This window comes from Piliocolobus tephrosceles, chromosome X, assembly GCF_002776525.5.
Source record: "Piliocolobus tephrosceles isolate RC106 chromosome X, ASM277652v3, whole genome shotgun sequence".
Lineage (NCBI taxonomy): Eukaryota > Metazoa > Chordata > Mammalia > Primates > Cercopithecidae > Piliocolobus > Piliocolobus tephrosceles.
This window is the reverse complement of record NC_045455.1, coordinates 64,967,906-64,994,556: the sequence shown is the minus strand read 5'-3', so window position 1 is coordinate 64,994,556 and position 26,651 is coordinate 64,967,906. Positions and strand designations below refer to the sequence as shown.

At 40.1% G+C, this 26,651-nt stretch overlaps 2 protein-coding genes and 1 long non-coding RNA gene across 7 annotated transcripts in view; 1 reads left to right on the top strand and 2 right to left on the bottom strand.

Annotated features, from left to right (window-relative positions):
* NEK5 (NIMA related kinase 5) overlaps positions 1 to 4,728 on the bottom strand; it is an 87,747-nt gene extending 83,019 nt beyond the window's left edge. For both annotated transcript variants that reach the window (XM_031934936.1, XM_023187288.1), the window contains exon 1: positions 4,612 to 4,728. In XM_031934936.1, the coding sequence (XP_031790796.1) occupies positions 4,612 to 4,728 (117 nt within the window). The remainder of the gene's footprint in view (positions 1 to 4,611) is intronic.
* Positions 4,729 to 6,173: 1,445 nt separating this feature from the next.
* Positions 6,174 to 9,994, top strand: LOC111523005. Its single transcript, XR_002725407.1, has 2 exons — positions 6,174 to 9,341; positions 9,738 to 9,994. It is a non-coding gene; the product is annotated as an uncharacterized LOC111523005 (long non-coding RNA).
* The window catches only part of NEK3 (NIMA related kinase 3), a 30,868-nt gene continuing 14,135 nt past the window's right edge, over positions 9,919 to 26,651 (bottom strand). For all 4 annotated transcript variants that reach the window (XM_023187286.2, XM_023187287.1, XM_023187284.1 and 1 more), the window contains 8 exons: positions 25,008 to 25,208; positions 24,234 to 24,306; positions 18,770 to 18,819; positions 14,687 to 14,789; positions 13,689 to 13,832; positions 13,307 to 13,441; positions 11,264 to 11,390; positions 9,919 to 10,493 (listed from right to left, as the gene is read on the bottom strand). In XM_023187286.2, coding sequence (XP_023043054.1) covers positions 10,409 to 10,493; positions 11,264 to 11,390; positions 13,307 to 13,441; positions 13,689 to 13,832; positions 14,687 to 14,789; positions 18,770 to 18,819; positions 24,234 to 24,306; positions 25,008 to 25,208 — 918 coding nt within the window. In that variant the 3' untranslated portion in view covers positions 9,919 to 10,408. The remainder of the gene's footprint in view (positions 10,494 to 11,263; positions 11,391 to 13,306; positions 13,442 to 13,688; positions 13,833 to 14,686; positions 14,790 to 18,769; positions 18,820 to 24,233; positions 24,307 to 25,007; positions 25,209 to 26,651) is intronic.

Genomic DNA, 26,651 nt, shown 5'->3' with positions numbered 1-26,651 from the left:
AAGAGATATGGGAAAACAAGAATAATGAGGTCTAATATAAGACTCTACTTATTTATGGCATGGTGACAAGGGTAGTTCATGAGTAAAGTGATGAAAAAATTGGTGCTCTATTATAAAACTATAGTCAATTTTTGATTGTACTAAAGAATGGGAGAGATGCTCTGAAATGAAGTAATGTACATTTTTCATTTTACAATATTTTGTAATATTCACCTCTCAAATATTTTCTCCTCTCAAATATTTTCTCCTTACATAGAATTAAAATGGTTTTATAATTCCCAAGTATATACCAGCTTCGCAATAGAGCAAGAGGGCCGGAAAGCATCTGTCCAGTGAATCATCTATCCAATAAGAAGTTACTGAATATCTCCTGGCACCAAGCATTATTATTAGGTGCTGTGTGGAATACCAGCACAAAACGCACATGGACTCAGTCCTCCCAGAACATGTTATGGCTAAATAAGGAGGAGAAGGCATAAAATAAACAGCCAAAGCATGTCCAGAAAGAAAGCAGTCAGTACTATAACAGAGGTTCCAATAAAAGTTACGCAAGTTTACAGAGAAAAAGAAATTCTTTAGAGTGGGAGGATTCTGGAGGTATGGTGGAACTTAGCCTTAAACAAGTGGGATCCTGATGCTGGGAGATCAGCAGGCAAGGACCTTGTGAGAGGCAAGCCCGTAAGCAAATGCAGAGGCTGCAGTGGGGGAAAAAACGTAGGGTATGTGATGGGAGCCATAATTTTGGAGCAAATCAGAGAGGGTCTCAAAACTTCTCTGAAGAGTGAAACAATATAAAAACACAAGGCAGACCAGGCACAGTGGCTCACACCTGTAATCTCAGCACTTTGGGAGGCCAAAGCGGGAGGATCACTTGAGGCCAGCCTGGGCAACATAACAAGATCCTGTCTCTAAAAAAAATTCAAAATTACCTGGGTGTAGTGGCGCATGCTTGCAGTCCTAGCTACTCAGGAGGCTAAGGCAGGAGGATGGCTTGTTCGAGGTTACAGTGAGCTATGATGATGCCACTGCACTCCTGCCTGGGCAACAGAATGAAACCCTGTCTCAAAAAAAAAAAAAAAGGAAGGAAGGAAGGAAGGAAGGAAGGAAGGAAGGAAAAAGGAAGGAAGGAAGGAAGTCATATGATGACTTCATATATGGAAGGAAGGAAGGAAGGAAGGAAGGAAGGAAGGAAGGAAGGAAGCACAAGGCAGGCCAGGCGAGGTGGCTCACGCCTGTAATCCCAGCACTTTGGGAGGCTGAGATGGGCAGATCACGAGGTCAGGAAATCGAGACCATCCTGGCTAACACAATGAAACCCCATCTCTAATAAAAATACAGAAAATTTGCCAGACATGATGGCAGGTGCCTGTAGTCCCACCTACTCGGGAGGCTGAGGCAGGAGAATGGTATGAACCTGGGAGGCAGATCTTGCAGTGAGCCAAGATTACACCACTGCACTCCAGCCTGGGCGACAGAGCGAGACTCCGTCTCAAAAGAAAAAAAAAAAAAATGCACCAGGCAAATCCCACTTTCTACCTCAGGAATAACAATCTGTGTCTCTTTTTCTTTGTACATATATGAACATATTTGTAGATATACATATATATGGAGAGTATATATATTTTTACAAAGATTATATCATTCTATGCTTACTATTTTCTCAAACATTGCAAACATTGAAATTTTCCCCATGTCAATGCTTTACCTACAACATGATTTCTAGTAGCCACTTAGTTTTTTATAAATTACTTAACAAATGACCTACTGTTGGACATTTGTTTTCTAACTTTATCTGTGGGGTTTTTCTTTGAATAAACTCCTAATTTCTTAGTTTTCTAATGAGTTTCAAATTTTTGTATGATGACTTCATATATGGATTTTATCTTTTTATTGACTTAATCAAAGGTTAACACCATTAAGTCAATACTTGCAAATATTTTTGGCACCTTTTCAGTTTTCTTTGAATTTATTTATAGTGTTTGTTTTGACATACAAATGTTTTCTATTTTTATGTAGTCAAACCTAGGCAACTCTTCCTTTACAGCCTCTGTCCCAGTGAAGGTTTGGGGGCATGGCTGGAGCATTATCAAAATTGGGCTGGAGCCACTTGAAGGATCCAAGTGATCCAGGCCCTCGACAAAAGGACTGAAGCAAATTCAAGGAAGAGGAAGAGTCAACAGTATTCACCAAATAATTGAATGTGGAGAAGGAATAAGCTCACAAATGATCCCAAGGTTTTGAGGTTGGCAGCCATAAGGACATTGATGACATTAATACAGCGCAGTACATAAGAGGTGAAGTGGGTCTGCTTACAACAAGGAAGAATTGCTATTAATACTTGTTTTTGGGTACAATTGTGATACCTAGCCTCCAAGGTGGTCTCAATGATCATCATCCTAAATTCTTGATGCACAGGATCTCCAAGATAATAAATGTTTATTCTTTAAGCCACTAAGTTTGGGATAATATGTTACACAGCAATAGATTAATAACACAGATACTGGCCAGGCGCGGTGGCTCACGCCTGTAATCCCAGCACTTTGGGAGGCTGAGACAGGTGGATCATGAGGTCAGGAGACGGAGACCATCCTGACTAACATGGTGAAACCCTGTCTCTACTAAAAATACAAAAAATTAGCCAGGCGTGGTGGCGAGCACCTATAGTCCTAGCTACTTGGGAGGCTGAGGCAGGAGAATGGCGTGAACCTAGGACATGGAGCTTGCAGTGAGCCGAGATCGCACCACTGCACTCCAGCCTGGGTGACACAGTGAGACTCCATCTCAAAAAAAAAATAAAAATAAAAATAATAATAATAATAATAACACAGATATTACCTGAAGTTATCTAGCTGGCAGAAGAAATGCAGAACTAGGGTACTGAACGATGTCAGGGGTAGAGACAGAGATTTAAGAGTGATCTACTTAGTGGTAAACACTGAAGTGGGGCAGTTTAGGTGACAATGGACAGAAAGAGAAGGTCAGAAAAGGACACATGGTTGAGGACGTATAGAGGGTGAAGAGAGAGATAAGCCTGAGGGAGAGCAGTCAGATAAACAAAAGAGAGTGAGCAGAATAATGTCATGGAAGGAAGATAGACTAGAATAGAGGACATTATTATGAATATGCCATGAATTCACAAAAGAGACCTATATTGGAAAATAAATCATTATCCCTGGAAGCCAGTTATCTACTCTTGAGCTTTAAGTTTGGGTAGGTTTTCTTGCAATTTTTTTGTGGTAAAATAAAATTTATATCATTTTAACCAAATTTTTAAGTGTACAATTCAATGGCATTAAGTATATTCACATGGTGTAACTTGGGCAGTCCATTTTGCACATGCTTTGTATGGAACTTTTTATGCTACTCTCATTTATAAATTCTCTAGAAGCTGACCAACAAGACTTGCCTTAAAATTAACTCTAGCAAACAATGGACATTATTATCCCAATATATTTTGAAATGAACATATCACTAAAGAGGGTGACATAAACACTGACTAAGGTGGATTTAGCAAAAATGATTAATTTTTAATTAACTATATTTATTTTCCAAAATCATTAGACCAACAATTACACATGGTTTTCCTCTATCCATTCAGTGCACTCAATAAATTTGTTTAGCATCTATTATGTGTCAGGAACTGTTCTGCATACTGAGGAAGACAAGCAATAAACAAATGAATAATTAAGAGAGCAAAGTAATTACAGAGCATTATGCTAGTAAGAAAATAAGCCAGTCCAGGAGCAGTGGCTCACGCCTGTAATCCCAGCACTTTGGGAGGCTGAGGCAGGCAGATCACTTGAGTTCAGGAGTTCAAGACTAGCCTGGGCAACATGGTGAAACTCCATCTCTACTAAAAATACAAAAAACTAGCCAGGTGTGGTGGCATGCGCCTGTAGTCCAGCTACTCGGGAGGCTGAGGTGGGAGAATTGCTTGAACCCTGGAGGTGGAGGTTGCAGTGAGCCGAGATCATGCCTCTGTACTCTAGCCTAAGTGACAGAGCGAGACTCCGTCTAAAAAAAAACAAAAAAAGAAAAACAAAAAAAAAGAAATCAGAAACCAGAGTGGTGTGATAAGGTGATAAGATGTGATTGTGGTTGGGGAGCTACACTAGCTAGGGGTTTTGCAGAAAACCCCTTGTCGAGGACCTGAATAAGGAGAGAGGAAGTGTACCACAGAGAAAAGTCAGGGCAACAGAGGAGGTTGGCATCTCATAGGGCCTTTCAGGGTACCCTAAGGAGGGCCATAGGAGCCACAGAGATGTGATCTTATTTCTTTTCTATTTTCATTAAAAAAAATTTTTTTTTTGTAGGGACAGGGTCTTCCTACGTTGCCCAGGCTATCTCGAACTCCTGGCTTCACACAATCCTTCCACCTTGGCCGTCAAAAGTGCTGCGATTACAGGGGTGAGCCACTGTGTCCAGCCTCTTTTTAAAAACAAGATCATTGGTTGTGTTTGGACAGTGGACTTAGAAGGTTGAATTAACAAAAATCAATTATGGCTTAAAATTTGTAATTATAAAAAATAAAAATTTCCTTTTTATATTGGATTAAAAGCCAGCTGAATATCCCACTGAAAATTAACAGATATTTGAATTTCTTAACTTTACCTTTTCAAAATTGATCTCTTTTATGACACAGTGCTTGCTATCTGATTTCCCTTTAGCTAAGTATGCTTTCCCGAAGGCACCTTGCCCGATGGCCTTAATCACATCGTACTTATCCATGATCTCCAATGGGGTGAGGTTCCTGGAATTAGAGTAATGTAAATTTATCACACATGTCTCATAAAGACTAACAAAGTCAGAAAATTGATGGCTAAAGTGTAAAAGAACTCACTTTGATAAAACTTTCCTCCCAGCCTTGCCAAGACAGAGACAAATAACTTTCCTTGTGGCCACAGATAACAACTGAAATGAGACAGTTTCTTGGTCAGACATGGGTCGTAGCTCAGCTTTGATACACTTTTGCCCTGTGTTCCTGGGTAAGTCACTTAACCTGGCAAAATCGCACTTTCCTAATTTCTAAAATGGAATAACAATATCTGTTTTGCAAGTTTGTTCTGAGAATGAAAGATACTATATACCCGGGGCTTGGCACCTTTATAAAGCAGGAATGTCCTTAGGCTTGTGTACTTTTCACAGTCCAGCCTTTCTTAATGGGGACGTACTGCCCCCTAGGGGGAATTTTGGAAATATATGGGGATGGGGAAGCTGTTTCCCCGAGATTCAGAGGCAAGAGATTGACAGGTGGTTGGGGCCTGAGATGCTAGGATTCTGCGATTCGAGAGACAGTCCCGCACAATAAAGGATTACCCTGCGGTCCTACAATCTTGTAGAGTCTTCCTATACACTCAAATGCGCAGAAAAATCCGTTTGTAATTATCTGTGGCTAGAATCAAACTCTATTTTACATCGAAATGCTAAGTATTTTTGCAGTTTTAATGAACACCGATTTTTTTTTTTTTTTTTCGAGGAATGCAACTACATGTAAATCAAGGCTTGATTGCACTTTGTTTGGTTTGGAGGTTTACCAAGAATTGTTCACCATTTGGGAAAATCACGCCCTTCACTGGCCACGCCGCTCCTGGTCCGGGAGACCTAACAATCTACATTTGCTGCGGTCACGTTCAGGCGACTGCCCAGGCGCGGCTACTGGCTGCTTCTCTACTTTTGCCAAGGGTAGTAGTGTCAAGCATTTTCAGATTGAAATATGTACTTTCTTACTTATTGCTTTCCCTCTATTTCCTCTTTAGCTACAGTTAGGGCATAATAGAGTTTTGTTGCTGTTGTTGCTGCTGTTGTTAATGGGGTGAGCGGGGGGTTGTTTTCGAATAATTTCATGTCAGGGTAGGAAGTGGGTACAATTAGGTTGCAGGGGGCTGGGAACCAGCTCCGCAGCCAGGAGAGGCTGCAGACACCGGAGGACGGGGTTCTGAGAGAAACGCATACGGACTAGAGGCCGGGGGTGACCAGCCGGGAATGAGGGCCTGCGACCCTCCCGCCCAAGTAGCACCAGAGGGTGGAAGCCCCCAAGTTAGGAAAATTCCTTCTCCCCTAGGGCCGCCCATGGAGGCGGCCGCGGGTGGGTAGCGAGACGTTTACCCCGACCCGAGCTCAGCGTGAGGAGCGTTGCCATAGAGACCGATGCTCCCGGGACGCTACACCCACGCAGCCCGGAACGCTAGGCCTTTTCTGGGCCGCCCCCGCCGCTCCAAGCAGAGACGCCATCCCTTTCCCCCACCCTGCCCGGTTCCTGAAGCCCTGCGGCGGCTCCGGGCGAGGACTAAGGGCGGCCCCTGCAGCATACCTGCTCCGCCGGCTCCGCGAGGCCAACGAAGCGTCCCAGAACGATCCGGGTTCCCGGGGCCGCTGCGCCTCCCCGCGGCTGGGCGGAGCCGCGCAAGGAAACGCGGGCGGGGCGCGAGGCTGGAATGGCCTGGGGACCCGTCCACACAGTCCACCGCGAGGCAAGGTCAGGCGCCAGGGAGTTTGGAGACCCGACAGAGCCACCCCCACACCGTCCTGTTGCCTTGGGTCGGGATTGCTTTGCGTTGCACTCTACAGTAGCGCTCCCCGCTCTTGCTTACGGTGCACCAGACGCTTCGCAAACGTTTTCTCTTTTCTTTACAACCCCGCAAGGCAGTAGTCTCCTAGTTTTACAAATAAGCTAAACTCAGATAGGTAGAGTGTTTCTTGTACAAGGTCTCAAATATCTCCAAGAGGTGGACGTGAGAGACTGGAACCGCTTCCTACTCTTTGGGTCACAGCGGCGGCCTGCCAAGGGACTTTCTAAGGCAACCCGCGCTGCCCAAGCGTCTGCACGCACGCCCCCTCCCCACCCTACCCTGTCCCATTCTGGATTTGCACATCAAGCAGCTAAAACGTTTAAGTAGTTGAAAAAATGTATTTTCCAGCAATTGTAAATAGTGACGCAAGTAAAATATATCCAATTGAATCTAAACACTACAGTGATATGGTACCCTCCATCGTCCATCACACACAAGCAAAAGCCCACAAAAAAGCTATTTTAAAAATCTTAAGTTTACATCACTACTTTTCCTTCTTAAAATCATCTCTCCGCCATCCCCTCCCCGTCCCTGCCACAAAAAATTTCCTCTTCTTATAAGCACTATAGTCAAATTGAACTAGGACTGAACCAAAGGCCTCATTTTGATCTCATTGCATCTTTAAAGTCTCTATCTCCGAATACAGTCTCATTATGAGTTACTAGTGTTAGATTTCAATATGTGAATTGGGAGTGGCCGGGGCAGGGGCGAATGCAGCCCATAACAGGAGTCCAAAAGTTGTTTAGGAGTTGGAACAGCCAATGTTAGTTTTTTTGGCAGTGAAATTCCCTCAAAATATTAGTAAGTATATGATCTACTTGTCTTTGTTTAATTTCATGTGTCAGTGACCACACCCACATTTCTTCCCTAGAATTCTTAGACATGCTTTATTAAATCATATCTTCATTCTACTTTCCTCATAGAATTTTATCCCAGTTATCTTTTTCATGCTTGAAAGTCTTAATTGATCATCCTGCCATACTGCTGAAAGAAGTATAGAAATGGAAATTTACATTTCCTGCTCACAGAATTTTTTTTCTAGATTGTTAAAATCACTAGTACTACACAATTGATCACAATAAAATATATCACAATACTGATAATTATATTAAATATAACAAAATAAAACTGTATTGAAAATTCATCTCTTTAAGACCTGGATGGGCTCCCCATGCGTCATCAGTTCCTGTATCCATAGATGAATGCTAACTTCTTGCTACAATGAAGTTTAACACTGAGTCTCTTCAATTTTTTTTAAGGCTGTAAGTGCTGAGAAATAAGTACATAAGAATGAAAAGTTTTGTTAAAAGTGTCCCTCAATTTTTGTCTAGTTGTATCTCAAGAATCATATAGTAATCTATCATCAAAAATGGTTTATAATCATGAACTGGTAATTACATTACTCTTCTGAAATTTTATTAAAAGCAAAACCCCATAAGCCATTCTGATTTTAAAAAGGATTATCCAATACTTATCCAGTCTCTCAGTAACTGTACATAATTTCAAGTTTTTTTGTTTGATGGTTTGGAAATGTTTATACCCTGGGGCAATGCTAAGATTGAAGATGACTAAGAAGTATGGAATACAGTATATATGGAAGCTCAGTATCTGGAAATATCCTTAGAATGATCCATGCCTGCTTTAACTTGAAAAATGTTCAAGAGAGTGGTAAGCTAATTTCAAAGAGCTCACCTAAATAACTTTGGGAAATGGTATTTGACTGGAAGCCATGAGACAATAGGAAAGATACATAAACTCTGTACCTTAGTTGGTAAATTTGTATCTCCCAGGGGTATGGGTTAATGCTTTGGAAACTGCTTTACAAATAGACTAGGATTGAACAGCTAAGCGGGTGGTGGATGGTGCAAGCCAGTTTTCTCATTGTCAGGGAGAGAAGTTATAGAAAAGCATGAGAAGAAGGCTAGAATGAACCTTGTAGTATTGGGTTAGTTGGAGACATCAGTATGGACCCATGCTTAATTTAATGTATGTACAGATGGAGAGATACAGAAATAACTGTAGAGATGTGTGGATGGTTATACAATTATACAGTGTACATAGGTTAGTATATACACATATACTTCCTAGCTCTGCTGAGAGGGCCTAAAAGCAGTGACACCCCAGGAACAACAAGCACACCCAGCAACCAGATCTTGGTTTCTAAACCAGTGGGAACCTCATTGAAATGGATGATTTTGGGGCTGGGGCAGAGAAGGTAAAGATGAGTCTGGATGATCTTGTAGTGCCACAAAGGAAGGAAGTGCTCCAAAAGAATAGGGGCACATCAAAGGGACATAGGAGGTGACCTGAAACAATCCCCAACAGCAAAAGCTAGAACAATTTAAGCAAGAAAACAAACAACTTATTATTGGATTATACTCCCACCCCCAGAGGTGGAGATTAATTCCTCTGCATTTGACTACAAGCTGGAGTGTGTGACTTGCTTATAGTGAACACAGCATGAACATGGAAAATTACAAAGTTGATAGTGGAGAGCCTGGCAGACACTGCCTTCATCAATTGATCAAGGTGAACGACACTGGGAAGAAGTCATGCTGATACTGTGTACTCCCTGAAATGATGTGATGAGAAGGGCACTTCACCTTTGTGGTTTTCCCCAAAATCCGTAAGCTTAGTTCAATTGTGCGACAAACCCAAATTGAGCAAGAGTCTACAAAATACCTGAGAAGTACTCAAAAACATCAAGGTCCCAAAAAACAAGGAAAGATTTAGAGACTGCCTGAGACCACTGGAGATTAAAGATATCCAAATGTAAATACAGCATATATGTGAGGTAGGGTTCTATACCACAGGGTTTTATACATTAAGATTTAAAAACTGTTAAATATTTAAAAGATGTATATTTTCCAGATTTCAGTAAGTGCTTGTTAATGACCCTAAATGTATTTTCCCCCTTCTCTTCACTTTAGCACTGTTCCCTGTATCTGTCTGGCTCATGTCTCTGTGACAGGTGTTGAGCGAAGCCTGTTTCTTTAGTGAAATATTCTCATCTCACTAAAGTACACAGTATTAGATGAGGTTAACACACACAACAGGACCCAGCACATGTGTGCCATGCAACCCCCTATTTATTCCATATCACTCTCTAGTTTCTGATATTTACCATTTCTGCTCCTCACCTCTGGCCTCTTCCTTCCTCATCTACAGGACTGCTATCTTCTGACAAGATCTGCAGACCACCTCATGCTTCCCAGGGCTGACCCTCCAACCCAGGCTCTTTTGTGCATCCTATGAGGGACTGTATTTAAGGACAGCTGGTGAAGACCATTGGAATGATCTTCAAACTACTCAGAATCAGGTCATATTGAAAAACTGCACACATTACTATATCATAATTAAATATATTTAATTTTCAAGCCTTTAGGAAGTGTAAAAAGAGTCACATAATAATAAACACAAATCATGTGAATAACATACGGGCTGCTGTAATGGTCTATGGTCAGCATCCCTCTGAGGTGGGCATTATTATCTTCATTTTATGGTTAAGGAAATTGGGGCTTGAAGAGATTAAGTAATTTCCCACAATCACACAAGTAGGTAGTGGCAGGCTAGCATCCCATTTCTGTTCTATGGGACTGCAAAGTCCAATGCTCACACTCATTCCACTACACCTTCTCTCTCGAATTCAAAAACTTACAGGAGTTCCAGACTTTTCAAACTCATGATACTACTCAAGAAAAATTTTAAGTATTAAGAGTTTCCTCTGCTTCATTCTGTTTCCAAAGGAAAATATACATTGCACAAACTCATGATCATCTCAACATGAACTCCTGAGTGAAGCCTCTCCTCAGTGTGACTCAGGGACACTCCCTCAGGCATTATCCGTCACACAGGCCTTGCCATCCAGCTCGCTTCTTCAGCTCTGACACCCAGTCGGGGTTGTCATCTTCCTCCTCAAAGTCCCTGTGAAAAAACAATTTGGACCATAAACCTCTACATTAGGGGCACAGTATCTGTTGGTGAGTTCAAAGCAGGACACCACCATAACAATACTTAAGCTTTTGAAAAATGAGTTCTATAAGGCAACTGAAGGGAAAAAATTGTCAGTTCTTCCAAAAGATCACTTCTTTGACTGTTTCTAACACTTTTTAAAATGTAAAACCTAATATATTAAAAAATAACAAGTTCAAGCTGAAAGGCTATAGCTGTAGGGCTCAATCAGGAATTTTATAATCATATTGTAAGGTATTACCCATCCCAGACAAAAGATCAGGATATAAATACCCATTTATGATGGCCGGGCATGTTGGCTCACGCCTGTAATCCCAGCACTTTGGGAGGCCAAGGTGGGCAGATCACGAGGTTGGGAGATTGAGACTCTAACACGGTGAAACCCTGTCTCTACTAAAAATACAAAAAATCAGCCGGGCGTGGTGGCAGGCGCCTGTAGTCCCAGCTACTCGGGAGGTTGAGGCAGGAGAATGGTGTGAACCCAGGAGGTGGAGCTTGCAGTGAGCTGAGATCCCGCCACTGCACTCCAGCCTGGGAGACAGAGGGAGACTCTGTCTAAAAAAAAAAAAAAATTCCATTTATGATGAAAAGTAATATAAGAGATCCCTACCAAACCTGAATCTAATTTAAAACCATGGTCTAATTTAAATCACACACACACACACACAAACACACATACACTCCACCCCCAGCTAAAGCTTTCTACACATATCACAACGTACGTGTCCTCCTCATCTAGCCCAGGCTCAAGTCGCTCTGGATCCAAAATGACAGAATCGTGACCTCCGTCGACACTGTCCGATGCTTCTGTTTCTTCAGACAGGGGGCCTTTCAAGAACCCTTCTGAACCTTCAGGAGATATTAACAGAAAATATACCAATTTAAACAGTATTTACTTATTTCATGCAGTTTGACTAAAATCTTCCATAAGCTTGCTGGCTGAGGACAATGCCATGTCCCATTACTCTTGTGTAGTGTCTCCCCATATTACCCAACCCCAACATGATTGTGGGCATAAAACAGGCCCCGGAAGCAGAAGCACCAGGACATGGACTAAATTTATAAACAGAACTTTCTTTATTCTTTTTTTTTTGAGTCAGGGTCTCACTCTGTCACCCAGGCTGCAGTGCAGTGGCATGATCATGGCTCAGTGCAGCCTCGAACTCCCAGGCTCAAGAGCTCCTCCTACCTCAGACTCCCAAGTTGCTGGGACTAGAGGCGTCCAGAACCATGCCTGGCTAATTTTTTTAGTAGAGGCAAGGTCTCGCTATGTTGCCCAGGCTTGTCTTGAACTCCTGAGCTCAAGCAATCCTCCTGTTAAAGCCTCCCAGAGTGCTGGGGTTACAGGCATGAGCCAACACATCCAGCCTATAAACAGGATTTTCTTTAAGAGAAAAAAAACTCGGAAAATTACCATAAAACCCTCCCAATATAAGAATGTATATTAAGGCATTAAAAGTTACCTTTGAAAGTTGAGTTATAGTAATTTCTTTTTTCCTTTGAACTTTCTCCTCCCAAGTTTTCACAATGGGGAGGAAGAAAAGTAGGAAACTGAAGGAAGACCATATGCATGCTTAAAAATTTTTTCCAGGTGTAATTACTTTTAGATTTCTCACAAACAGCATGAAAAACATGGGCCGAATCTTCTAAAAGGCATTTCAAAATAGAACTATGACATAGTTTTTAAACAGGGACTTTCCTAAAATGACAAAGACTTTATCACTGGACCAGACAGAAAATCCTGGACCTAAAATTGCAAAATTGAAATTCATAACCATTAACCTTCCTTAACATTTTCCTCCCATGCATTAGCATCTTCTTAGGGCTTCCATGACCTTTTGTGCACAGTTCTATCTGAATGCATATATCACAGGGCACTATAATTCCTTATCAGTGTGCTGACCTCCCATGTAATGAACTCCTTCATCCTTAGGGCAGGAATTGTGTTTTATTCTTTTTTTCATCTTAACCTATGTTAGGCATTCAATAAATACTGACCAAATAAACAAATACAACTAAATCGTTGCAATAAATATAGTCAGACTTGCCATACCAATACCTGCTCTACTTGGTATAATTTATCTTAGATCTTAACCTAGCAAGGTGGCTTAGTAATTAAATTATCATAATTATAATACACATACACACATACATATCTAATACAGACCACTGACCTAGATTCCTAAGGACAGTATTATAAAAAAATTATTTTACACAATGTTAGTAAAGATGTCTGTAAAAAAATTTAAAAATCAAATCCTAATTGTTCATCCTTTTTGAGCTCTACTCAATGTAACAGAATTCAGGTATACAGCAAAAGAAATCTTGGTGTTGTTGCTAAAGTAATGGCATATTTGCATGATAAAAATGGGCTCCTCTTTTCAAAGAAAGTAGTAGCAGGATTATGAAAATAAGCAAACAAATGAGCAAACAGAACTAATGTAGCTCCATGAAAAATTTTAATTGTAGCTTAAGACTGGCTAGAAAAGATTAAAAAACACCTAAAAATACAATGTTATGAATTATTTTACAACTCTGAAATCAAAGCGTTTCTGGGAGGAGGGAAACCCTTTGAACTGAGTTTTGGAAGATGAGAACATTTCTGTGGATGGATACTGGTGATGGCTGCACAACAATGTGGCATACTTAGTACCACTGAACTGCAAACTTTGAAAGGGTTCAAATGTAAATTTTATGTTATATATATTTACCAAAATTTTCAAAAAGTCAAAGGGTTTCCAAGGTCACATACAGACATGAATTACCTGGTCTATATATTGTGTATGTTTGAAAGGCCAAGCTGAGATCAGCATTCTTAAGGAAGTTCAACAAAGTGTCAGGGGTCTCTTTGAGCCACTGCTTACGAGTAGTATTTTTGCTGTATTTTATTACAGAACCACCTAGTTGGAAAAAGACAAAAATTAGTGCCGAAAAAAAAAAGATTTTTCAGCATGTACTTTCCAGATCATATTTTCAAGCAAAGTTAATTATATTTGACTGTTAACTAAAATCTACTTCATTCACCTGTATAAGCAATGCTCTGATGTGTGACGCCAAATACCCTTCACAGACATTAAAAGCCTCTAGTGCACTAAGTATTAGAAAAAGTTCTCTACTAAAATAATAGTATTCAATCTGACTACTAACCTCTATCATCCTCTGCTGTTAAACTGGAGGTGAGTATGGATGCCTTTTCCAAAGCTGTAAGAGCTGTATTGGGTACATTTTTCTCCCACTGTCGTCTGTGAAGATTTGGTGAACTGGCTTTCCTCAGATGGACTGACTCATTACCTAATTTTAAAATGTAAAAAAGGAATGCCAAGCATGTTATTTTATGTATCCATCTCTGTCCACACAAAGACTATCTAACAACAATATGGAAGTGTTTCTTTTCTCTTTCAAACGCAGATCTATGTTTGAAAGATCAATGTTCTTTCAAATCTAAGTAGCAAAGGAAATTAAAAAAAAAATCCAAAATGAAAAGTTAAAATGAATCATTACAGTGACTGAGTTTAAAAAAAAAAATATGTAGGCTGGGTGCGGTGGCTTACGCTGGTAATCCCAGCACTCTGGGAAGCCAAGGCAGGCGGATCATGAGGTCTGGAGATAGAGACCATCCTGGCTAACACGGTGAAACCCCGTCTCTACTGAAAATACAAAAAAAAAAAAAAAAAAATTAGCTACTTGGGAGGCTGAGGCACGAGAATGGTGTGAACCCAGGAGGCAGAGTTTGCAGAGAGCCGAGATTGGGCCACTGTACTCCAGTCTGGGCAACAGAGCAAGACTCCATCTCAAAAAATATAAAAAAATTAAAAAAAAAAATATGTATATACTTACATGTTACACATTGTGCAAGAATGAAGCCCTGGGAGGACTTACATACACACAGTATGCTATGCTTTTTAAGGTGGCTAGCACAATAAATACCACTGTTTCTAATGGCTCTTACTGATAAATGCTATTCTCTCTTTTGTTGTAAGTAAATAAAATATTTCTAAAACATTTAAAAAGTTACTAGATAAGCAAACAAATATCAGCTTGTACTCTTGTTTACGATACCTGAGACCTAGTAACATAAAAATTGGTATTCCCTCTGTACTTCCCAACTCCTCATCTAAGAAATGATTAGAATTTGAATAACTTACCTTTTTCTTCTCTATTTACTCTTCTCAACGCACTTTCAACTACATTTTCATTAATGCCTTCCAAATCAGCATGGCTACCCTTTCTATCTTGTTCTTCCTCTTGCTTTAAACAAGATTAACAATACAGATTAAATAATGCTTGAATTGCTACAAAAAAGGTAAACAAATATGCAAAGTCAGCCATTTTAATTTCAAATAAAAATTAATGGATTAAAAAACATGCATAATCATAGAACCCCAAAGACATGTATATTAATAGCCATCTATATCTATATGTATTTAATAACATATATGTATATTAACAACCATAAACCTACATACATGTATATATTAATAGATGTATGCACTAATAGCCATTAATATCAATTATTATAAATACAAAGAGGATATATTAAAATGACAGATATTTGACAGGTCTTTACTAAGGAAAAGAGTAATGAAAAATTTCAATATGGTTTGCTGTACTGGGCTTTACAAACTGTAATATTAAAATGAGACATTTTATAAAGTTGCCATATAGAATCAAAATGTTCCCACTTAATTCAGTATCTTTCCAAATTATCTAAGCCCTTGATTTATTTCACGAAATATAGTAATCCACTATCTAGTTTACTAAATCTGCATATATTTTGAGAAGGAGTACATATTGAATGCCTAAACAGTCCCAGGCAAAGAAGTTCTCAATTCTTTATTGAATGAATAAATAAACAGTAGGCTTGGGTGGCACGGTGGGTTTTCTTATTTCTAAGCAGTGGTTCTGAAACTTCTCTTCCCACACATGTAGGGAACATAAAAATCTGTCACTTAACAGTGGTGGTTCACTTATAGCAGCGATTTCAAAGCCTCCTACACTCAAGAATGACATCAGAATCTCAGAGGAGTAGTGGTGAGGGGCAGCTGTGAAAAGCCCCCCAGGGGATTCCAGTCTTTCCTTCCCATTGAGGATCACTGCTTTCTGTGTGTGCAGTGGCCTCCCACGTTCCTCTGGGTGCTATTCAACTCTGCCTTCATTGCCATTGTCCTTTGCTGGCCTGCACACAAGTTTTCCTACCCCAAGTCCCTCATTCCCTGACTAACTTTTTGGCCTTTTCTCCATTTTGTTCACGTGTTGCACCCTTTTCATTTTGCGAACACATATTGCTGTGTCCACTACAGGTGGTATCAAACTATAGCGTATGGGCACAGATCATCTGCAAAGGGCACAAGAAAACATTTTAGGGGATGGAAATTCTTTTCTTTTTGAGACAGAGTCTTGCTGAGTTGCCCAGGCTGGAGTGCAGAAGTGTGATCATAGCTCACTGCACCTCAACTTCCCAGGTTCAGGCAATCCTCCTGCCTCAGCTTCCCAGTAGCTGGGACTACAGGCATGTGTCACCATGCCAACCTAAAATTTTTAATTTTTTGTAGAGATGGGGTCTCACTGTGTTGCCCAGGTTGTACTCAAACTCCTGGCCTCAATCAATGCTCCTGCCTCCGCCTCCCAGAGTGTTGGTATTACAGGCGTAAGCCACTCTGCCCCGCCTGGAAGTTCTATAAGATGACTGTGGCAGGGGTTATATGGATGTTCAAATACCATCACCAAAATTTATCAAATTGTGCACAAAAATGAGTAAATTTTGTGGCATGTAAATTGTATCTCAAAAAGTTGGGGAAAAAAACAGACATTACAATGAAAAGAAAAAAAAAGTATAGAGGTCTGTATTCCATTTGTAGCAACATAATGATGGGATGTTGTTATTTATTTAGAACTTATGGTTCATTTAAAAAATTTACAAGTTTAATTACTAGTGCATTGCATGAAGAGAGCAATTTGTTGTCAGTACAACATCTTTTCCTTTTTGAATTGAAAGGTTAGGCCAAGCGAAGTGGCTCACACCTGTAAATTCCAGCCGTTTGGGAGGCCAAGGTGAGAGGATCACTTAAGTCCAAGAGTTCAACACCAGTCTGGGTAACATAGTGAGACCTCATTCCTATAAAAAAATTTAAAAATTATCCAGGCATGGTGGTATGCACCTGTAGTTCCAGCTACTCAAGAGGCTGAGGGGGGAGGATCCCTTGAGCCCAGGAGGTCGAGTTTGCCGTCAGTGGTGTTCATGCCACTGCACTCCAGCCTACGCAACAGAGAGAGAGGAGAGAAGGAGAAAAAGAAAGGTTAACTGAAATACTGAAGAAAAAAATCAATAGTATACGATTTGCTAAGGGGGGTGTGACAACACTGAAACATGGATCAGTTGTTAATATTCCACAGCTTTAGAGAAGCTTCAGTGTAAAACAATGTCACAGTTGCCCAGGGCTAGACAGGATGAACAGGACCCCGAATGTCAGCCTGAAAATTGATTCTTGGGATAACAAGGAAGCACTACAAGGCATTGAACAGAAAAATGTTAAGATCTAAATAGTAATCTAAATGTTATTCAGCACAGCAATAAAAAGGAATGAAGTTTTGACACACAGAAGAACTTGAAAACATTATGTAAGTGAAAGAAGCCAGACATAAAAGGACAAATATTGTATGATTCCCCTTATATGAAATACTTAGAATAAGCAAATCCACACAAAGATTTGAGCAGCTACCAGGGGCTACCAGATGTGAGATTAGAGGCTGCCAGGGGCTGCAATGGTAGAAGTGGGAGTTATTGTTTAACAGGTACAGAGTTTCTGTTTGGGATAATAAAAAGTTTTGGAAATAGATAGTAGTGATAGTTGCACAATACTATACTATAAATGTAATTAACACCACTGAATTGTACACTTAGAATTGGCTAAAATGGCACATTTTATGTTATGTATATTGTACCACCATAAAAAAACAAAAAGCAGGCCATACGTGGTGGCTCACACCTGTAATCCTAGCACTTTGGGAGGCCAAGGCAGGCAGATCACATGAGGTCAGGAGTTCAAGACCAGCCTGGCCAACATAGCAAAACCCCACCTCTACTAAAAGACAAAAACTTAGCTGGGCATGGTGGCTCGTGCCTGTGGTCCTAGCTAACCAGGAGGCTGAGGCATGAGAATCGCTTGAACCCAGGAGGCAGAGGTTGCAGTGAGCCATGATCACACCACTGCACTCCAGTCTGGGTGGCAGAGGGAGATTCTGTTTGAAAATAAACAAACAAACCAAAAAGCAGCCATGCGCAATGGCTCACACCTATAATCCCAGCACTTTGAGAGGCTGAGGTGGGAGGATCACTTGAGCCCAGCAGTTCAAAGATGCAGTGAACCATGTTCATGCCACTGCACTCCAGCTTGGATGCCAAAGTGACACTCTACCTAAAAAAAAAAAAAAAAAAAGCCAGGATAACACAAGATTTTCATGACTGAAAGCAAGACAAAATTCTTTCACATCTGTATTGAAACCACTGTCATCAGTAATAAAAAATGGAGGCCGGGCGCGGTGGCTCACGCCTGTAATCCCAGCACTCTGGGAGGCTGAGGCAGGTACTCAGGAGGCTAAAGCAGGAGAATGGTGTGAACCCGGGAGGCGGGGCTTGCAGTGAGCCAAGATCGTGCCACTGCACTCCAGCCTGGGAGACAGAGCGAGACTCCGACTCAAAAAATAATAACAAATGGAAAAGTAAACAATAAATGGTGACCCAAAGTGGCTCAGCTGACAGTGCAGATGAACAGCTACCAGTTCTTTCACATACCAAAAGATGAAGGAAGAAGTACTTAACCGGAGGGACCAGGTCACAGTCTTCCAAATATCTTACGGCACTTAAGGGTACCCAGTATCCAGGAGGTAGATATTTCATAAATGTAATTTTTTTTTTTTTTGACATGGAGTTTCACTCTTATTGCCCAGGCTGGAGTGCAATGGTGCAATCTCAGCTCACTGCAACCTCCGTCTCCAGGTTCACTTGATTCTCCTGCCTCAACCTCCTAAGTAGCTGGGATTACAGGTGCATGCCAACATGCCTGGCTAATTTTTGTATTTTTAGTAGAGATGGGGTTTCACCATGTTTCCCAGGCAGGTCTCCAACTCCTGACCTCAGGTGATCCACCTGCTTCAACCTCCCAAAGAGCTGGGATTACAGGCGTGAGCCACCACGCCCAGCCTCGTAAATGTAATTTTAAAGCACTTACCACTGTGCTTGCTTCATTTCCCAAAGTTATCCTGATTCTGCTGGGGTTTGCTTTTAAAAGAGAGAGAGAAGGTAGAAAGATAAAACACATAAAGGATCATCCTATTAAGTTCCTAATATGATCTGCATACAGCTGGAGAAGCGAGTGAGGTTATTAAAGTCAAAGAACCAAAGCTCTCTGATATCCTGAATGGGAATAACAAGCTTTAATCACCTAATAATACATCTCAGTTGTTGAAAGAGGTTATTTCCACTGTTTCGTTCCTAAAGTTAAAATCTAAAAGTTAAAAGACATCTCTACTCACTTATGCCAACCCATTTAAGCACTAAGAGGTAACACACTCTGCATACTTAAGGTCATTATCCCCTTTGGTGCATGCTAGCTAGTGGAGTCCGTGCTTTTCCTGTCAGCTATCACAGCTGGTGGAATAGGTATCCCTAAGAAGAAGTGAGCTGTTTATTAACTCAGAAGAGACCAGCAGGAGGAGTCAGGAGAGAACTCTGGCAATTGATCCCTTTGGTAGGAATGGCTATGCCTCATTTTTCTCTGGCAGAGCCCTGTGGTTCATGTCCGTTATTCACTCAACATTTTAAAAAATTGCTATTGAACATGGATGATGATACACTGAGAATACAAGAGTGAGCAAGTCGGATGCGATCCCTGCCCTGTTCCATTTCATTGTTCTGGTCTGTCTACACATTAAACTGGAGATGCCATCAAACATATGGTCCCAGTTTGGTGGCATTTCTCTAACTACTTTATTCCTCTTTAGAAACTGTAACACTACACGTTTTCGGCCAGGTACAGTGGCCTATCCCTGTAATCCCAGCACTTTGGGAGGCCAAGGCAGGTGGATCACCTGAGGTCAGGAGTTTTGAGACCAGTCTGGTCAACATGGTGAAACCCTGTCTCTACCAAAAAAAAAAAAAAAAATTAGCCAGGTATGGTGGCACACGCCTGTAGTCCCAGCCACTCTGGAGGCTGAGGCACGAGAATTGCTTGAGCCCGGGAGGCAGGGGTTGCAATGAGTCAAGATCGTACCGCTGCACTCCAGCCTGGGAGACAGAGTGAGACTCCGTCTCAAAAATAAAATAAAGGTAATTTTAAAAAACCTACACTTTTCCAAACTACCTTGAAATTTTTCTTAGTCTCTTTTTTTCTTGCCCAGCATTTTAAAACTAATTTCCCACTACCTTGGGATGTGAACAAAAGCCACAGAATAACACCTATGCTAAAGCAAACTGGTAAAACAAAGGTAACTGGCTATCTCTTAACTAATGGAGAAAAGGTTGAGTTGTAAAACTGAAGGGTTTGCATCCTTCCAAAAACAACATTTAAAAGTTAAGTTTAAGAAAACAATACAGTTCTCAAAATGTTTCTTTTGTAGTATCTGCATATAACATTATGATAAAGAGCACCAGGCAATGGAGGTTTTGCAACATGTCCCAGCAGTGGGTGATCTCCCACACTTCTTAATTCTTCTCCTGTATTCTGTTCATAGCTACTAGCTCTGTTGGATTTCTTCAGAAGGAAATCACTGATGAGAAAGGAAAAGGAATAAAAAAAGCTTTGAAAAAAATTCAGAGATGACAACTTCTAAAGAGACAATAAATTAAATTTGCATTTTCTCAGGATAGACTATAGATGTATGAAAATTTCATGCAGCTATTATGTGGATGATTCATAACTTTGGAAAAGCCTCTGGTTTTTCTTTTTAATTAGGATATTTTATTGTTTAAGAGCAGTTTTAGGCCAGGCACAGTGGCTCAGGCCTATAATCCCAGCACTTCGGGAGGCCGAGGTGGGGGGATCACCTGAGGTCAGAAGTTCGAGACCAGCCTTACCAACATGGTGAAACCCCATCTCTACTAAATTCAAACAATTAGCCAGGCATGGTGGCACATGCCTGTAATCCTAGCTACTTGGGAGGATGAGGCGAGAGAATTGCTTGTACCTGGGAGGCAGAGGCTGCAGTGAGCCGAGATTGTGCCATTGCACTCTAGCCTGGGCAACAAGAGTGAAGCTCCATTTCAAAAAAAACCAAGCAGTTTTAGGTTCACCGCAAAACTGAGTGGTGAGAACAGACAGTCCCATATACCACCTGTCCCCACACACACAGTACCTCCCCAATACCAACATGCCGCTCCTTTACAGTCAATGAGCCTACTCTGACACATCACTACCACCCAGCACCCAGAGTCCACAGTTTACATTAGAAAAGCTTCTCTTTTAACCTAGAAGAAATGGATAAATTCCTGGACATATACACTCTCCCAAGACTAAACCAGGAAGAAGTTGAATCCCTGAAGATACCAATAGCAGGCTCTGAAATTGAGGCACTAATTATTAGCCTACCAATCAAAAAAAGTCCAGGACCAGATGGATTCACAGCCGAATTCTACCAGAGGTACAAGGAGGAGCTGGTACCATTCCTTCTGTAACTATTCCCATCAATAGAAAAAGAGGGAATCCTCCCTAATTCATTTTATGAGGCCAACATCATCCTGATACCAAAGCCTGGCAGAGGCACAACAAAAAAAGAGAATTTTAGACCAATATCCCTGATGAACGTTGATGCAAAAATCCTCAGTAAAATACTGGCAAACCGAATTTAGCAGCACATCAAAAAGCTTATCCACCATGATCAAGTGGGCTTCATCCCTGGGATGCAAGGCTAGTTCACCATATGCAAATCAATAAACGTAATCCAGCATATAAACAGAACCAAAGACAAAAAACATATGATTATCTCAATAGACGCAGAAAAGGCCTTTGACAAAATTCAACAGCCCTTCATGCTAAAAACTCTCAATAAATTCGGTATTGATGGAATGTATCTCAAAATAATAAGAGCTATTTATGACAAACCCACAGCCAATATCACACTGAATGGGCCAAAACTGGAAGCAGTCCCCTTAAAAACTGCCACAAGACAGGGATGCTCTCTCTCATCACTCCTATTCAACATAGTGTTGGAAGTTCTGGCTAGGGCAATCAGGCAAGAGAAAGAAATACAGGGTATTCAATTAGGAAAAGAAGGCAGATTGTCCCTTTTGTTTGCAGATGACATGATTGTATATTTAGAAAACCCCATCATCTCAGCACAAAATCTCCTTAAGCTGATAAACTTCAGCAAAGTCTCAGGATACAAAATCAATGTGCAGAAATCACAAGCATTCTTATACACTACTAACAGACAAACAGAGAGCCAAATCATGAATGAACTCCCATTCACAATTGCTTCAAAGAGAATAAAATACCTAGGAATCCAACTTACAAGGGATGTGAAGGACGTCTTCAAGGAGAACTACAAACCACCATGCAATGAAATAAAAGAGGACACAAACAAATGGAAGAACATTCCATGCTCATGGACAGGAAGAATCAATATCGTGAAAATGGCCATATTGCCCAAGGTAATTTACAGATTCAATGTCATCCCCATGAAGCTACCAATGACTTTCTTCACAGAATTGGAAAAAACTACTTTAAAGTTCATATGGAACCAAAAAAGAGCTTGCATTGCCAAGACAATCCTAAATCAAAAGAACAAAGCTGGAGACATCATGCTACCTGACTTCAAACTATACTACAAGGCTACAGTAACCAAAACAGCATGGTACTGGTACCAAAACAGAGATATAAACCAATGGAACAGAACAGAGCCCTCAGAAATAATACCACACATCTACAACCATCCGATCTTTGACAAATCTGACAGAAACAAGAAATGGGGAAAGGATTCACTATTTAATAAATGGTGCTGGGAAAACTGGCTAGCCATAAGTAGAAAGCTGACACTGGATCCCTTCCTTACTCCTTATGCAAAAATTAATTCAAGATTGATTAGTGACTTAAATGTTAGACCTAAAACCATAAAAACCCTAGAAGAAAATCTAGGCAATACCATTCAGGACATAGGCATGGACAAGGACTTCATGTCTAAAATACCAAAAGCAATGGCAACAAAAGCCAAAATTGACAAATGGGATCTAATTAAACTAAAGAGCTTTTGCACAGCAAAAGAAACTACCATCAGAGTGAACAGGCAACCTACAGAATGGGAGAAAATTTTTGCAATCTATTCATCTGATAAAGGGCTAATATCCAGAACCTACAAAGAACTCAAACAAATTTACAAGAAAAAAAAAAGACCCCATCAAAAAGTAGGCAAAGGATATGAACAGACACTTCTCAAAAGAAGACATTTATGCAGCCAACAGACACATGAAAAAATGCTCATCATCACTCGCCATCAGAGAAATGTAAATCAAAACCACAATGAGATACCATCTCACACCAGCTAGAATGGCAATCATTAAAAAGTCAGGAAACAACAGGCACTGGAGAGGATATGGAGAAATATGAACACTTTTACACTGCTGGTGGGACTGTAAACTAGTTCAACCATTGTGGAAGACAGTGTGGCGATTCCTCAAGGATCTAGAACTAGAAATACCATTTAACCCAGCCATCCCATTACTGGGTATATACCCAAAGGATTATAAATCATTCTGCTATAAAGACACATGCACACATATGTTTATTGCAGCGCTATTCACAATAGCAAAGACTTGGAACCAACCCAAATGTTCATCAATGACAGACTGGATTAAGAAAATGTGGCACATATACACCATGGAATACTATGCAGCCATAAAAAAGGATGAGTTCATGTCCTTTGTAGGGGCATGGATACATCTGGAAACCATCATTCTCAGCGAACTGAACATGATGTTCAGTGGTGTTCTTCGCAAGAACAGAAATCCAAACACCACATATTCTCACTCATAGGTGGGAATTGAACAATAAGATCACTTGGACACAGGAAGGGGAACATCACACACTGGGGCCTGTTGCGGAGTTGGGGGAGGGGGAAGGAATAGCATTAGGAGATCCACCTAATGTAAATGACGAGTTAATGGGTGCAGCACACCAACATGGCACATGTATACATATGTAACAAACCTGCACGTTGTGCACACGTACCCTAGAACATAAAGTATAATAATAATAATATATATATATATATATATATATATATAAAAGAAAAGCTTCTCTTTTCAAAAAGTCTGTTTACATGATGGTTCTTCAGAAACTTGGGATACATTTTCCTACAAGATTAGTGCCATATTTTCCTGGACAGATTCTCAGGTCAGCCCACAGGAGAAGCCTTCTACCTGACCTGCACAACAAGCCAGAGAAAATATGGTACTGATGATGGCATCATCTTTCCATCATTAAAATATCCAAAACTAGGCTTTTTAAAATCCCAATTGTTTCAGGGATCAAAAAGGACAGTATTCATTACAGAATTACATCTAAAATAACAAAAAGAAAATGTTCATTTGAGGAGTATCTCTGATAATCATCTCTAATAACTTAAAAATTATGTATTTCTTTTCTGTTATAGTATATTTTTAAAAGAGCACTTAACAAAAAATACTCCATCCAAAATTCTTACTTTTTTTTCTTGGTGTATTATGCTTCGAATTTTTTATTTCTTCTAATACGTCCTCACCATATTCCATGATGATCTGAAATTTAAAGTTGAGAATTTAAAGATGTGAAAACATATTTTTCTATAGATACTGCTGTGATGTCATTTCATCATCAGCATTTTCAGCACAATAATATTTCAAGTTGAAAAACAAAAGTGCCACTTAAAAAAGTACATATATGCCGGGCATGGTGGCTCACATCTGTAATCCCAGCACTTTGGGAAGCCGAGGCGGGCAGATTGCTTGAGGTCGGGAGTTCGAGACCAGTCTGGCTAACATGGTGAAACCCTGTCTCTACTAATACAAAAAAATTAGCCAGACATGGTGGTGTGTGCCTGTAATCCCAGCTACTTGGGAGGCTGAGGCAGGGAAATTGCTTGAACCAGGGTGGTGGAGGTTGCAGTGAGCTAAGATCACGCCACTGCACTCCAGCCTGGGCGACAGAGCAAGACTCCATCTCAAAAAAAAAAAGTACATATAATTTAAATAGACAAATGCAGACATTTATATATGTCTAAAAAATGTCTGGAAGGATATACAAACTGTGATTATACTTGGGCAATAGCATTGTTGAGGGGGAAAGAGGAAGGAAAGGAGGTTTTAATTTTTTACTTTTTAATATACTTCTGTACCATTTGGATTTTGATGAGCACATGTAATGTGTAATGTTAAAAGATAACAAACCATTTTACCATACACTTGAAAACTGTTCACAGCCAGTCCAACACAGATCATACCTCGGGGGGTAGGCACTTCTGGACAAGCCGAGCTATGACGCCTTGAGAGAGAAGCGTTGTAGCTGAGGGGCGATGTGAGGGATTCCTTTTAAACATCTGCTTGACTAGGAACTGAAGTTCGTAAGAGTAATGAGATGGCAGTGGACTGATGGACCCTTGACACACTTTGAGGATAAGATTTTTCCAACTATTTGCCTGAAACTGAAAAGAAAAATTGAACTTTACAAGCAGATACAGGGGAAGAAATGGAAGTAAGAAACTACCAGTTACGTAAATTATTTTAATTTTATAAACATATCTGCTATCTGGTCATTTTTCTTTCTAGAGGTGTCCTTAAGACACCATTATATAATCTTAAGGTGGTTTAGGAGAAAGTCAAACATGAATGGTAAAAACCTTTGCCATCTAGAAAAAGTATTTCCATCAATGCCTGCTTTGTCTACCTTATTAGGCCTAATGATTTTGCAGATATACATTATAAGTATATATTGAAAATCAAAGTAATATATACATATGGCTTTTTAAAACATCAAATGATACTAAAAGGTTTATAATAAGTGTAATATCCCTTTGCTCCGCCCCTCCCCAGAAACTGCCAGGCCTGCTCCATAGCAACATGCACTTCAGACTTTTCTAGTTTTCTACAGGTGGTTTTTTGGCTTGAGTGCAATGGTGCAATCACAGCTCACTGCATCCTTGACCTCCCAGGCTCAAGCGCTCCTCCCACCTCAGCTTCCCAAATAGCTGGGACTACAGGCATGTGCTACCATGCCCAGCTAATTTTTTAATTTTTTTTTTTTTTTTTTAGAGGCAGGGCTGGTCTTGAACTCCTGGGCTCAAACGATCCTCCCACTTTGGCTTCCCAAAGTGCTGAGATTACACGCATGAGCCACTGCACCTGGCCAGACTTTTCCAATTTTAAACTTCTACTGCAAAATCCTTTTTAACCATTCCTGTCATTAAAGCAGCTATTAAAATTTGACAAGTAACACCATGGGATATACAATGACAGACTGGAGTGAAATTTTTAAAGTTTTCAATGTATAATAAATACATCGGAACTAACATTAGATGTCAGCCTTAGAAATGCTTATGAAAGAATGTGTTAGCATTCTACCTTGAAAGTGTATTGCCCTAATACCTACGTGATGGGTTGACAGGTGCAGCAAATAACCATGGCACACGTTTACTTATGTAATAAAGTTGCACACTCTGAACATGTACCCCAGAACTTAAAATAAAAATTTTTTAAAAAGATATTTTATTAATTCGTTGCTAGTTAAGTTTGAAAATGTTTTCTGCTGATCTGTATATTATGTTTTTATTTATGGTATCTTTAAAATTTAGTATAGTCAAATTTATTCCTTAATAATTTCTGCTTGTTGAATCTTACTTAAGAAATGTTTCTATACCTCAAGGCTATCTTAGATGTTAATTACAGTTTGGTGTATATGGAAGCTTTTTGTACTATCTTTGTAATTTTTCTGTAAATCTAAAACTCTTTTAAAATTTAAAAGAAGTTTATTTTCAAAAAAGTATATTGTCCTATGAATAAAAAATGCAAGTGAATATATGAAAAAGAAAAATCAACACGTAACAAAGGACAAATGCTGATAATGACAAATACTACTGAATCTGCTTTGC